This window comes from Melospiza melodia, chromosome 12 (assembly GCF_035770615.1).
Source record: "Melospiza melodia melodia isolate bMelMel2 chromosome 12, bMelMel2.pri, whole genome shotgun sequence".
NCBI lineage: Eukaryota > Metazoa > Chordata > Aves > Passeriformes > Passerellidae > Melospiza > Melospiza melodia.
Window position 1 is genome coordinate 9053826 of NC_086205.1, and position 13848 is coordinate 9067673.

At 47.9% G+C, this 13848-nt stretch overlaps 3 protein-coding genes across 8 annotated transcripts in view; all 3 read right to left on the bottom strand.

The window, feature by feature from the left end:
- Window positions 1–1017, bottom strand: part of VPS8 (VPS8 subunit of CORVET complex) — a 65060-nt gene extending 64043 nt beyond the window's left edge. Inside the window, exons 1-2 of the mRNA XM_063166691.1 lie at window positions 890–1017; window positions 156–224 (exon numbers count right to left, since the gene is read on the bottom strand). Coding sequence (XP_063022761.1) covers window positions 156–224; window positions 890–997 — 177 coding nt within the window. The 5' untranslated portion in view covers window positions 998–1017. The remainder of the gene's footprint in view (window positions 1–155; window positions 225–889) is intronic.
- Window positions 1018–1116: 99 nt separating this feature from the next.
- NME9 (NME/NM23 family member 9) lies at window positions 1117–7422 on the bottom strand. Of its 2 annotated transcripts, XM_063166408.1 has the most exons (8): window positions 7330–7422; window positions 7111–7235; window positions 4604–4661; window positions 3935–4038; window positions 2776–2847; window positions 2228–2341; window positions 1785–1839; window positions 1117–1248 (listed from the first exon to the last, which is right to left on the bottom strand). In XM_063166408.1, exons 2-8 carry the CDS (start codon window positions 7141–7143, stop codon window positions 1244–1246), a joined length of 441 nt encoding a protein of 146 aa, XP_063022478.1. In that variant the 5' UTR covers window positions 7144–7235; window positions 7330–7422; the 3' UTR covers window positions 1117–1243. The 2 variants fall into 2 exon arrangements, with proteins under 2 accessions (XP_063022478.1, XP_063022476.1); XM_063166406.1 differs by lacking the exons at window positions 7111–7235; window positions 7330–7422 and adding an exon at window positions 4820–6170.
- A 1360-nt stretch (window positions 7423–8782) lies between these two features.
- Window positions 8783–13848, bottom strand: part of ARMC8 (armadillo repeat containing 8) — a 62766-nt gene continuing 57700 nt past the window's right edge. For all 5 annotated transcript variants that reach the window (XM_063166694.1, XM_063166693.1, XM_063166692.1 and 2 more), the window contains 3 exons: window positions 13527–13599; window positions 12533–12626; window positions 8783–11273 (listed from right to left, as the gene is read on the bottom strand). In XM_063166694.1, coding sequence (XP_063022764.1) covers window positions 11240–11273; window positions 12533–12626; window positions 13527–13599 — 201 coding nt within the window. In that variant the 3' untranslated portion in view covers window positions 8783–11239. The remainder of the gene's footprint in view (window positions 11274–12532; window positions 12627–13526; window positions 13600–13848) is intronic.

Here is a 13848-nt window from a genome sequence, read left to right on the forward strand (position 1 = left end):
AGAGCAATTACTCCACTGAGTATGCACCTGCTAGCTATCAGCATCAGGAAACCATGAAGCTGTACAATTTTGTTTTCCAGGAAAAACACAGTAAGCGTGGAGGAAAAGGAGCATGCGCTGCCTCACCCGACTCCCCTGCCCGATGGTTCACTCACCTCATTTAGGATGCTCTCCAGCGTTGGAGGGGTATCAACTTGAGGAATGTCGAATTCTTTGTCGTCAATCTGTACATCAGAAACCACAGCCTGAGTTTGGGCTGCCTACTCCGCCTTCCAAACCGTAATTAAAGCCACATAAAAGGCAGCTAAGCACACACGCCTCTGCCGGAGAGGAGCAGAGAGCTCCGAGGGCAGGCTCACACTACAGCTTCACCTGAGTGAGGATATTTCCTTCTTGGAGGCTGTGTGAGACTTATTTTCAGAAATAGTCATAGAATAGTTCTGACATTCTGAGAATAAACACGCTGTTGCATTATAAAGGGTTTTGCAGCAAGAGTGAAATTAAATTACTGACTCCGTACCTGCTACATAAGGCACCCGCCATACAGAACTTTGGGGGTAGTTGGTTTTTTTTCCCTATATACGGCGAAACACGCGAAATTTACGTAAATAACAGTGTCACCATATAGGAACTGGGCACAGATGAGCCTGGGACGGCCCCGCCGAGCCTCCCTCCCTCCCGGGTTCCTGAGAGGCCCGGCCCTCCCTCGCAGAGTGTGAGGGGAGCCGCCGGCGCTCCCTCCCTCCCGGGCCGTGTGAGGGCTCCGCCGTCCCCGCGGTGCCTCAGGGACCCTCCTCAGGGACCCCCCCCTCGGCCCTGCGGGGAGCGCCCGGGCAGGCACAGCCCCCGCGGCCTGGCCGTGCCGCCTCCGCGGCGCTTCGGGACGCACCAGCTCGCTGCGAGAGTCCAGCTCACGGTCGAGCTCCGCCACGCTCAGCCGGTGCGCGGGCGGCTCCGGGCACGGCTCGGCCTCAGCTGGCTCCAGGGCCGCGGCCATGGCCGGGCCGGCTCCGGCGGGACTCGAACCCGCGGCCGGAGCCTCCTCCCCACGCAGCCGCAGCGCGGTGGGGCCGCCCCCGCCCAGCCTTAAAGGGGCCGCGCGCCGCAGGCGGGGACCGGGGGACCGCTGAGGGACACCAAGGACACAGAGCTAGTGCTGCTGCCGCAGGAAAACCTTGTATTTATTCAAAAAGCACGGATCTGCTCCACGGCTGTGGTTGTCATCCCGGACCCGATGGGTGCGTCAGCCTCCGAGGGAAGAAAATGAAGGAAATTAACAATAGGCGCAGAAAGGAGAGGCAGAGACCAATATCCCCCACGCCCCTTCATCCCATGGTGCTTCAGCTACAGCCCAGGAGCGTTTTGCTTCGATTTCCGATATTCTGGAGCCTAAAATTTGGTGTGGACAGGGCCAGGATGCAGCATTGTCCTAGCAAAGCCAAGAAAAAAAATTCCCTTTTAGGAGAAGATGCAAAAGCCTTTGGGAATTCGTGGCCAATTTTAGATAAGGCAGGAGCTGGTGTGAGCAGATTTGTATCCCAAGCTTTTGTGCTTTCTTTTAAAAACCACCTGAAAACAGAAAGCCATGTGGGGTCTCCAAGGGCCCTCCAAGGGCAGGGTGGGGGCAAATGTAAGATAAAACACATTGGAAAGATAAATACCCCCAGTTTCACAATACCAGACACCCAAACTATGGGTATATTTCAAGGTGGCTCTCCCCGTGTGCCCAGGTAGAGGAATGGCCCCTCTGGTGTCCCAGCAGCTACACCTGTGCCTTGCCTTACCTGTTAGTCCTCCCCGTTGTTCCTCCTGCTCTCTGGAGAAGGCTCTGTCTGGCACCTGGCAGCAAGAGCACATGGATGGGACAGGAACACCCCACACCTCCCCTCCAGGTGAGCCTGTGCCAGGCAGGGTCCCATGTCCCAGCTGCCCCTGAGCAGGAGCAGCCCAGCCCTCCTGCTGCCCCGGGCCAGGCCAGCTCCCAGGGACAGCAGAGGATCTGCCTGTCCAGGGTCACCTGCTGAGCTCTCAGTCAGTGCACAGCAAGAGCTGGGGGAAAAGCATTCCCAGGAGCAGGCCAGCAGAGAGCTGCAGGCTTTAGAGATGCCTTAGGAACAGCAGCTCACACAGAGGTGAGAGTTTTGCTCCTGAGAAATGTCATTGCTTTAGACCACACACACAAAGCCAGTGCACATCTACAGGTGTTGAAGCTTCAGTGACCCATTACCACCACAGGCTCTCCTCCATGGAATCCCTTCCTCTCCCCTGCCAGCTGTTTCAGGATGGTCTTCTGCAGCAAGGGTGCATCTGCTCCTCTTACAACAGCCACCAGTTCTCCTCCCTGGAAGGTGTGGAAAGCAAATCAGTCAGCAAGTGCTCAGGTTGTGTTCTCTGGGCTCTGGAATTCCCCACAGCAGCACATCACCCAACACTATATGTATCCTCCTCCCCTCAGAGCTGCTCTGCTCCACAGCAAGAGGGAAACCTTGGAACAGCCTGCTTTGTGCCTCCTCATCAATCTCAGGACGAAGCAATGCAGATTGTGAGAGGAGTGAGCTCCTGCAGAAGCAGCAGGCTTAACCTGAAGGCTCCACAGGGCAGCACACTGGCTGTATATTCTTATCTGCACAGCATTCGATTACCAGCAGATACAGAGCAAATAAAATTGTTCCATAACATGTTAAAGAAATAAAACATCCTCCCCAAAGGACCATTGTTCCCACCAGCAGGTCACATTTATTGCTATGCAACCACTGGGAAAATATTTTCACTCACTGTATAAAAGAGAAAGACAGGCTCACATTGTCCTCTGTATTTTTCCAGAGCATCAATGGAATCAACTTCAGCCTAAAAGGAATGTAAAATAAAATAGGTGTTTCTAGAAGAGCATTTCTGCTCCAGAGGGCTGCACACATGAGCGCCTGGACTCAGACACCCTCACCTGGCTGGTGCTCACCCCCCCACACACAAGAAAATACCTCTGGGCCCCAGACTTAGGGGACAAAATGACACTGGTCAGAAGCAGGGGCACAGCCAGCTCACAGCTCACTTCAGAGCCTGAGCAGCAGGCAGATGCCACCTGCATGAGCAGCACTCCTGTGGGACAGGGATATCTATTCCCAGCAGCTTGCCTGGGTGAGTCCCAGAGGAAAAGCCTGAACAGTGAATTCAGGGCTCCTGCCCATGAGGCTGAGAAGTGCCAGGAGGAGCTGCAGTGGCAGCAGAGACAAGAGCTGAGCCATGAGAAACCTCACTGCCCCCAGCTCTGTCCCCAGTCCAGAGCTACCACCAGCCAGGAGAGGCACCAGAACACAGAGTCACCATGGCTGAGGCAGGGAGGGACTTGTGAGGGGTTTCAGACCCTGCCCAGGGCAGGGCTGCTCTCAGTGCTACAGGAGGTTGTGTCAGTTTTGAGCTTTTCCAAGAATCAGCTCTGCACAGCACTCTGAGAACTTATCCCAGTGTCCTACACTCCCACCTGAAACTTTTCTATTTATTTGGACCTTTCCCTGCTGCAGCTTATCCCATTATCTCATGTCCTGTTGCTGTGTTTCCCTGACAGACATCAATCTCTGCCTTCTCCATCCTCCCCCCACTGGATATCTGTCCCTTTTCCTCTCCAGGGTGACCAAATCCAGCTCCTTCAGCCTCTCCCTGTACATCAGAGGCAATGTGTTAATGCCTCTGTCTAATGTAACTTGCTTAAGTAGAAATCTAGAAAGCATAGAGCAGTTGAATCCTGAAAATCCTTAATTATATGAATTCTTGTAGATATACCCAAGGCCCTGTATGTGGCAGGTTCACTCCCAGCAGCTGCAACTCCTGCACTGCTATGGTTTGGGCTAAATATTGGAAAGGGAAGTGATTTCAGCCCTTGGACCTCAGCTGATTTCAGAGGACTGGGTATTTCAAGCAGTGCCAAGTGAGATCTTACCACAGCAAAATGCAGGAGATCACTGCCAACTTCATTCTTGATTTTCTGGAACAGATTCACTACTGGTTTGCATGGGCCACACCAGGCTTGATACACATCAACAACTGCAAGCAGGAAAATGGGTCAGAAGGAGACACAAATGGGTCAGGTTAGACACAGACCAATACACCACGTGCTAGAAGGGCTGGATTCAGCTCTGAACTGGAAACCCTTGCAAGGTTTGAAATGCCGCATCAGAGAACAGAATTACATTACAAAATAACAAGCTGAGAATGATGTGGAGGAGTCTTAAGTAGAAACATGGACAAGGCTGTGACCTTGGAGATAGCAGACTTCCCAGAGAAAACTGCTGCAGAGGTAGAGCACATGAGGTTTTCCCAAGAACCTTGGGAGCCAGGGCTGTTCCTTGTGCTGGGGACAGTCCTGTTCCAGGCAGTGGAGACTGGACCAGCACTGCTTGGATTGCAGGATGACTGTCCCACATAAACGAATGTCCCACAACCTCCTGCTGGTCTCAACTTGGTTAGAATATTTTTTTTCTTCCGTTCAGGGTAAGGGGAATGGAGGGACTGACTAAATAAACACCCTTAACACCAGTAATTCCTAACAGTCCTGGCATCCTTTCAAAACAGAACAAGAGCAATTCAGTGTGCTGACCAAACCCCTTACCAATGAGTCCTTTGAGACACAGCACTTCTTCCCAAAGCTCCTGGCTAGTAATGTTAATCTGTGTGGAAAATTGAAAAACACAGTAAAAGCCACAGTAACTCATCAGGTACTCCCAGGTGCTGCAAACATATAGACAAACCACTCCAGAGGGACACACCTGCCTCAAGAGGCATGACCTGAGCACTCAGGAAACTCCTCTGGCTGTGGTTCTCTCACCTCTGACCAGCTGTTCAGGATGTCTCCCAAGGTCCAAGGAAAGGCAGAGGGAAAGGGCAGCAGCATCCAGCCAAGGGCAAGTCCTCCCCTGTTTAGTGTTTAGTGGCACTGGAACAGTGGCTGCCTGGGGGTCCCAGACTCAGTTTGCAGAGGGTTGTTCTGGGGGTTGGTTGGGGCTCCAAACTGGGATCCCAGACCCACAGCCCCCTGTCAGGGTCTCCATCTGCCTGCCCAGGGTTCCAGTTAACCACACCTCATTCAGGCCCAGTCCTCACAGGCTTTATGAACTACCTGATTCTCTAGCAGAAGTTTCTCACCTTGCCTGCACACAAACTTCACTATTTGAGATGTTTCAGCCTTGATAAACTAAACTAGCAAATCCACAATTTCCACGGTGTGTGGGCATTAGAGGGTGGTCTGAACCCAGCATGTCCTTACCTGAATTCCCTGCTGTTACCTAAAGACTTGCAAAGCACAGTGAGCAGAGAACACGAAGTTCTAGGCTGAGAGGGGCCTGTGGAGTCCTTCATCTAATCTCCTGCACAAAACTCAGCATTAGATCAGCTTGCTCAGGGATTGACCCTGTCAAGGATGCCCTAGACCATTCCACACACAGAACCACCTGCTCTATTATCCCACACTCCCAATACTGTTATTAGAAAGGATATAAACCTTAACATTTCCCCCATTTTACAGGACTTGCCCTTCAGGATGTACTGAGAAAAACACAGGAAATTAAAATAAAAAAGGCTTCTGGAGAAATGCAAGATCTGGTTTTGCTCATCCTGAACAATGAAGATTCCTGACTCCTTCCTCAGTGGGTATCATCAACCCCAGCTACATTGAGACTGCAGTGGAAGACAGTAACTTGCATCAAGGCCAGCTATTTCACAATAATTAACACAAATAGGCATTAAAGGGCTGCTAAAATCTCACAACCAAGAATTGCAAGAGTGGAAACTCCAGTGCAGGTGAAATGCCCTCTCCCAGGTGTTCAGAGCTGTGTCACTGGGGGTCACAGAGGGCAGTTTCTCCAGGGCCTTGTCTCACTCAGGGAACAGGGAGCTGTTCAGACACCTCTGTTTATTTGCCTGTTCAGAACATGACCCCAAGCTTCGTTTTCTCAGAGAACACCTGCAGAACTACAACATTTAATTATTTAATCCTTATGCTGGGACCACCCTCAGAGTGTTCCACAGAATGCTAACAAGTCTAAATGATTTATGACAGTATTTTGTGATAATGAATTTGGCCATAAGTTCAAATGCTGGCACTCTTCAAGGTGCTTTGCTAATTTGGATGTCCTGAGGCTGCTTGGGCTTGGCTTTTCTCTAAAAAAGCAGATCCCTTCCAGGACATCCCCTCATGTCCTACACAGGTTCAGCTTTCATCTGCAGATGTAAAAAATCCCAGATGTGCAGATGTAGACTCAGATTTCCCTTCACTGTCAATTGGGCACAATCTAGTTGATGTCAAATTCCCCATCCCACAGGAACACAGCTGGACAAGCAGCAACAGAAACTATTCCTACCTTCCTAAAGTGCCCCCTTCCTTGTTACACATGTTCACATTTCCCTGTTGAAACAGTGAAGAAACAAGATCACAGAGCCCACAATATCTTTCATTATTTCTCTCTTGTGAAGACTGAACTGCTCTCAAAATTTGAAGCAGACCTGCAGAACCCATTATTGCTTTTCAATATTTTTGTTGTGAAAGAGTTTTGAACTGCTCTTAGAACCCCCTTCTCCCCATGCAGTAGTTATAAAGCATCGCTAGGTCACCTGTGCAGTGTAAACAGGAAAGATTCCTTTATACATCACTGTGAAAATAGATTGTTCAGCCTTTGAGTCCTTCTTGTACCTTCTGGCTTTTCTACCTTTACAGCAATCTGTTGGAATACATGACCTGGTCAGAATGTCCAGTAATTCTTGCCATCCAGGACATGTGCCAACCTCAGTTCTCTACTCCTGAATGTCCTCTGAGCTATCACCTCACAAAACAGAGGTATTTTGGTCTCTGACAGCAGCCAAACCTGTGCTAGGCCCCAACAGCCCCAAACACAACCTGCAGCCCTGCAGCAGCTCCCTCTGCCCCCCACAGCCCTTACTGGGGACACGTGTGACCTGCCAGGTCCTCCCACGCATCCCACCTGCCTCCAGGGATGCCTCTGCCCCACAAGGACCTCACAGTGGGGCTTTTCTAGCAGAATCTGAGATACCCCAAGACTGAATTCCATCCTTTGCACTTACTGAGAGTTTACCAGGTCTGCTAAAGGCCTGGCTACTACTGACCTGCAGCACTACCTCCTTTTTCTTTGCAGCCATCCTTCTGCAGGAACAGGGTCCTTTGAGCAGCTGCCCCAAGCACAAAGTGCTACAGACGGCTTCTAATCACCTGGATCCAAGTGCTGGCCAACCTGCACCACAGAGAGAGCTTTGTACCTGCCTCTGCTGCTCCAGCCTGGGCACAGCCCCCACAGCAGAGCTGCAGTGCCCCAAACCTGGACTCACCTTTGCTCACACCTCCTCCAAGAGCTGAGGTGCTGCTGTGGGGCCTGAACTGCAGCTCCCTTCCAGGCCTTGTGCAGCAGCTGGCAGGATCCCAAGGCTGCCATGGCAGCGCTGGCATCACCAGGGCAGCGTCAGCCCAGCCCAGCTCCCTCCCTCCCTCCCCCAGTGCTGCCTTCAGCTCCATCTCCCCTGGGACTCCTGGAGCAGCAGCTGCAGGTGGAGCCTTTCTGCCTCCTGTGCCTGCCTCACCTGCCCAGCACCCCCAGCCCAACACTCACCCTCCACTCCAGTCTTCCCGCACCTCTCTCCTAAACTGGGGGCTCAAAGCAAGGCATGGATCCAGCTGTGACCTCGCAGCACTGAGCAAGGGTGTCCCCCTCAGGAGAAGCTCAGGTTGTGGAGGTTTGTGGTTTCTGTTCTTCTCTGCAGTGAGAGCAGTGCCAGTGCCCAGCACCCCTGGTGATGCTGTTTAGGCAGCTCTTTATGCTTTTACCCCATCCCTTCCCACACCTGGGCACACTGGGCTGCAGGGGCACACCTTGGAGCTGCTTCTTGTCACACAGCACACGATGCCTGCTGGCCTGGTCCTCCAGCTGCTCACCATCCTCCTGGCTGAGGATTCAGGTTTTGGTGCATCAAGGCCCTCAGAATGTCTCTTTTTGTGGCAATCAGCCTGCAGAAAAGCCCTGATGATTTTGATCACCGCTTCCAAACTGACAGCTCTTGTGCTCACATTTCAGGATTACCAAAAAAAGCCCTTTTAAAGCCATTTTTTACGCCTCAAGAACCTAATATCTCAGGCACCTCAATTACTCCTCTGCCTGCTGTGTCACTGCTTCAGCAGTTTTGTGGAGGCACAGCATCCACAGCAATAGGTAAAGTCTGTAAATTTTAAAAAGTATGAGATGTCTGCGTTTAGAATATCCTGGCACAAGCTGCTTTACACAGGTTACTTGGCTTCTTTCACTGCCACAATGCAAAGCTGTGACTGCAACAATAGCCACAAGATGTTTTATTTGATTTCTTGTGTGGGAAAGACAGTCCAAACGTGGAATGAAAATGGTGGGAGAGCCAAGGGTACCATTGTCTGACAGCTGGTGTCCCAAATACCCAGCTCAACTTCACTCTGTAGCAATGTGTAACCTCTGAAAGGAGGACTCCCATCACTAGACCCATGTATAAAGAGAGGACATACTTCTCAACATCCATCAGAATGGCTTTTCAGCAGAGAAATGGCCCAAGAACAGCAGAAATCCTGGTGATTCATATGATGTCCAGACAAACTTTGCTTTGGTTTTGTAAGCAATCCTGGAATTCACAAGCTGCTGCTACCTCATTAAGCTGGGAAAGCTCTGGGTGACCAGGAAATTCTGTCCCACTGTGACTCTCAGGCTGTAGAGAAGCTGACATAGAAAGCTCGTATTTCTTCAGGAAGCTGAGAAAAATCTAGATGTTCTGGTAAAGTTCTTTTTATTTACAGTATTCTTCTTTTTGTACATACCTATAGCAACATCAAAAATTATTCACAAAGTTTAACTGAATGTAAAAATGCTCTCATCCAACAGTTTGTCCTCTCTATACCTGTGGAAAACGTCAGCTGTTCTCATGCAGCAACAAGATTGTCTGAGCATTGATTTTTAGTTTTTCTGGCAGAATTTTAGGAAACCACCTCAAAAATTGTACAGAGATACTTTTACTCACCTTTTTTCTGAACACCTGTAGGCACCAAAGTTCTATAGAAGCAAACTCACATTTGCTTTTCGAAATGTGAGTTGGGGAAGGATGAGAAGAGATACATAAGAACTCGAGCTCCTAAACACAGACAGGAGTGCAAATGGAGCAGGGAGGTGCCCACTGGACAGTTTTGCATTTACAATAACTGCCTCAACTTTTGTCTCAGTTCAAGCAAAAATATATTTGATTAAATTTTATAAACAAGAATTTGCTTCTGAGGTACTGAGATTCAACAACTTCTCACATATTTTTACTTTCCCTTTTGTTCAACCCCCAAAGTCCATCATGAAACATGTGCAGAAGGACATTAAAAACTGCCAGTCACTTACTGCAATGCCTGGGGGGAAAGTGTCAGGTGCTCACTTTTATTTGTCTTTGAAGTGGAAGAAGTTACATGAAATGCAGATATTCTCACTTGCAACCAAGTGATAACAGTTATCTGATATATAGCACATTCAAATTCCAGGCCAAACTGTGGTCACATTTTCTGACACAAAGAGTTACCTTGGAAAAAAAGTAAGGCTGTCATCACAATTTGACCTTCTGATTAGAAATAAAAGATTTAGATAATTATCAAAATTGGTTAGCAAAGTTACAGACTTCTCTTCTTGCTGCAGCCTTCCTGAAGCTCAATGTAAGAGAAGAAGGATTTGGTTTAAGACATTGGCTGCAAACTCTAGTGCCTGTTAGTGCTATGTAAATTCAGTGTCTGGAGAGTGACTATGAACTGTGGTCTAAACTGAAACCAGAAAGGAGACCTAGGCAGAGTCAGAGCCCTGAACTGCCTGAGGGCTCTGCCATTCCAGCCTGACCTCACACAGTCCCCTTCACTTGCACTCGTGTTTCCCCCTGCTCACTTGCAGGCACCATTTCAGGAACATCTGGACAGTCCAGGCTTCTGGATGCAGTCACACCCCACCAATTATCCAGCAATCTAAATCCATGCATGTGTGTATAGCTGCATATATACAGAAAATCTGGAGCAACATTACTGAGTATAAAACAAGACAGAACCCTCAGTTTTTCCATCCCTTCCCCAACTTAATGCACCCAGTTGATCATTTGTGGAAACAATTTGGAAGTCACTTAACTATTTGTGAAGATAAAGGATGCAAAACAAAAGCAATCCCTTAATCCTGCTTGCCAGCTCTTTCTAGTCTCTGGAAGGTGTAACTTCTGCAACACACTGTTTGCTCCACTGATACCAGTGATCAGCAAATCCTTCTGACCATGAATAAGCCAATCCTTCAGCAATTAGCTGAGCAAGTTCCTGGCTGGCAAAGCAAGAGCTTATTCCTGCTGATCTTGCAGCCACCTGCTCCTTTCTGAAAAGCATCAGTCATGCTAACCCTGAAGTATGAGCTTGTTTTCTAAAATTGCAAAGAAACCCAAACCCAGTCCAGCTGGCCCATTCCATGGATTTGAGCATGTCATGGATACCAGGTGACCTTGTATTGTGGCAAAGAACTCTTGGACCTTGTCAGTACAGAATGTGCTGCTTGGAATTTGGAGTCTATTGTCTCCCTCTATTTTTCTCTTTAAAAACAAAGTATAATGTAAGTTAAGCTGAAGTTCAGAAATGCATATATTTTACTTAAAAACATTCATCTCTTCAAAATTCAAAATAAACTTTATGGGATACAACAGTTTGGTTTTTTTTTTTTAAATAACATTTCATTCAAACGGTATATAATTCATTGAAGTATTCGTACAGCAAACAATGGTTAACCCTTGAAAACCTGTAGAAAAAGATTTTCACACAAAAAAAAAGGAAAACCAAAAGTGAGGTCTCACACCCACACACTCAGCCCAGCACACACACGCGCTCGAGCACCCACGCACCCACACAAGGCTGCAGCAAAAGCAGAGAATTGGAGGCCCAAAAGGAAAACGATGACTGATTGTTCTATCTGAGAGTCCAGGTAGCTCAGGAAAAAAAACCCCAAAAAACCAAAACAACCCCCCCACCCCAAGTCCTCTGAGTAAAGAAACTACCTCAAGAAAATTCTCAAGTGCACTGGAGACCTGATCATTCAAACTGTTTCTGCAAAGCAGCTCCCTGCACCTGAGAAAAATGCAGCCCAAGGTGACTTGTGCAAATATAAGGAGTCAGGAGTATCTCCTGCTATTCCTTAAGTAGACATGAGGGGTGTCCATAGATTCAATTAGTCTTTGATCATGCAAGGTACTGCTGGAGTGCTGTCTTCGCCCTGCAAGAAAGAACAACCCATTAATTACAGGAATCTGGCTTCAGCAGCAGCAGCAGCTTCATGGGCAGGCTCAGAGTGGGCCAGCAGAGAGGGAGGGAGGATGGCTGAGGAAATGGCTCCCTCACTTTGGAAGGATCTGGCCCGTGGTGCAGAAATGCTCTGTGGGGGTTGTAACTGTTAAAGAATCCCCCTGGCATCCAAGGATAAGCTGATCCAGCCAAGGGCACTGGATCCCAGCACAAACTGAGGCACCCCCAGCATGGGGGGCTTGGGAGGTGTGTTATACACACCCTCCAAAATCCCACAGGAGCAGGCACTGAAGAGCAATTGCTTTCTGTAATGCAGGTGTACCATGAAAAGCAGGTCTTTGAGCTGAGAAATCAAGGAGTGTCAACTCAGAATATACTAAAGGCACATTAGTCCTGTCAGGAATCCTGTAGGAATCCTGGTCCCACCAAAAGCATACAGTGAGGTGAGTGGGAGGAAGGAGCCAGTCTAATAATGCAATTGATGTAATCTAATATTGCACAACATTTTTGTTAAAACAAAAACACCTCCCACCAGTCTGGAGTTGCAATTCCATCATCATATGGGCTAATTCTGAGTTTCCTCCCATCTGAAGTGAGACACTTTGCTCTTCCTTTGTCCCCCACAGCTCCCAGCCTGCTACCATGACCTTAACAGACTTTTCCAGGACCTGATACAACTCATGAACACAGAAGAAGATTATTTATAGATTATTTATTTGTTTCTTCCCAGCTTCCTGCTGTGATCACAAGCCATAATAGCTCATGGCGGGGCTGGTGTGGCAGCAGTGGGATATCAAAATGTTCCTGATTATCATTTTCAGTGCTAATACTCTGGCATAGATTTTAAGATGAGAAGCCCTAACTTTACTTCAAAGATGTCTAAGAACACTAGAACATCTTTCATAAAACCAAGAATACCAAATTTAATGCATTTCAAAAACAACTGCACTGTTTTGAGTTGTGTTGTCTGTATGTGACATCTTTCAAAGATCAGATTTCCTCCTTTATGGGCTGTTGCTAACTCTAGGTGGGATAATTGCAAAAGGTTAACATAAAACCCCAGAAATTGTCAGTAACTGTTTTGGTTTTACACATGTTTGGGAAGCAGCCAGATGATCTGTGTGGATACTAACACAGGTAACAGCACAGGTGTGTGCAAAGTTACTGTTGGCCTAATTAGTTAAAAATAATTTAACAGCTGTGGTGATCTTGTGTTATCTTCATACTCACTTGTCACACAGATTGGGATCTGAGGACTGACTCAGTTTGTGTAGAATATCCACCACTCCCATGTCTCGGAGTTTGTCCTGGCGCTCCTGTGAACCTGCAACAACAACAACAACAACCCCAGTGCTGGGAGTGGCACCAGCCCCAGGGGCTGCAGGGAGCAGGAACCAGCTAAAGGAGGGGTGAGGAGCAATGTCCAGCCACAGCACAGCCATGGAAACACACCCTCAAACTCCCCAGGGAGCTCCAGCTTCTTTTGCTGTGCTCTGTGTTTGGAATCAAGAACATCTTGAAGGCAAAAATCTTTATCCTAAGGTATCCTGACTTCAGCTGCTTCATTCTCATCTCTGATCTCACAGGATTTGGATGCAGAGAACATTCCCCTGGAGGTGTTTCTGAGCCTCACTTTTGCCCTCTCCTCCTCTCACCATATGCACCTGAGCAGCACCATCCCTCAGCCCCCTCCTGGTAACCTCCCACTCTGCCAGGCCATGACTTCTCACCAAATGCCTTATCCATTGCTCCCAGTTCCACCCACAAGTCCTTTAACTGGTTTTGGCTCAAGCCACGCAAACCAACTATACTGAGGAAAATTTCTTTGCCAGAAATTCCCTTCTAATCCATTTATTCTCTCCAGTGAACTTGTTCCCTCCAAGAATGAGTTTCCACAGCCCCTTTAAGATCTGGAAGCTCCTACAAGAATTCTCTTTTGCTCCAGTAATTTAGAGACTTGAGAGAAATGCTACAGGTGAAAACCTCCCCTGTGTCTCTCCAGTTCCTGTTTATTGTCACTGTGTCCTTGTGCCTCCCCCAGAGAGCTCTCTGCATCCTCCTCAGTGCCTCCTGACCATTCCCACATTCCATACTACACCTTTAATGATGTTTCCCATTACACTTTGGATCCCAATGCACTGTGCACTGCCAATATTGCTATTCAACAAAAGCTTTTTGATCAGGATAGTAACTTGTCTATGCATTAATAAGGAGGGTTTCTTACCTTCCTCTTCATTCCATATGAGATTAGATATACAGAACATGGCAGCAAGCTGTAGTTTAGCATTTGAATGACTCTAAATATAGAAAAAGAGAAATCAAGTTAAGAAGAAGAAATTCAGAAATTCACAATACTTGTATTTTGGCATTCATTATGTAATAAATAAGACAGAAAAGCTGGGATTAATTCTTATCTACAACTTCTCTCAAACATAGGGTCATAATATAAGGCACTTGAGTAGTGGTCAATCACTTCCTTCCAAATGTTTACTGACATCTTCAATACATGCCTTTTCCAAGTTCATTAAATGTTTCTATGTAGATGA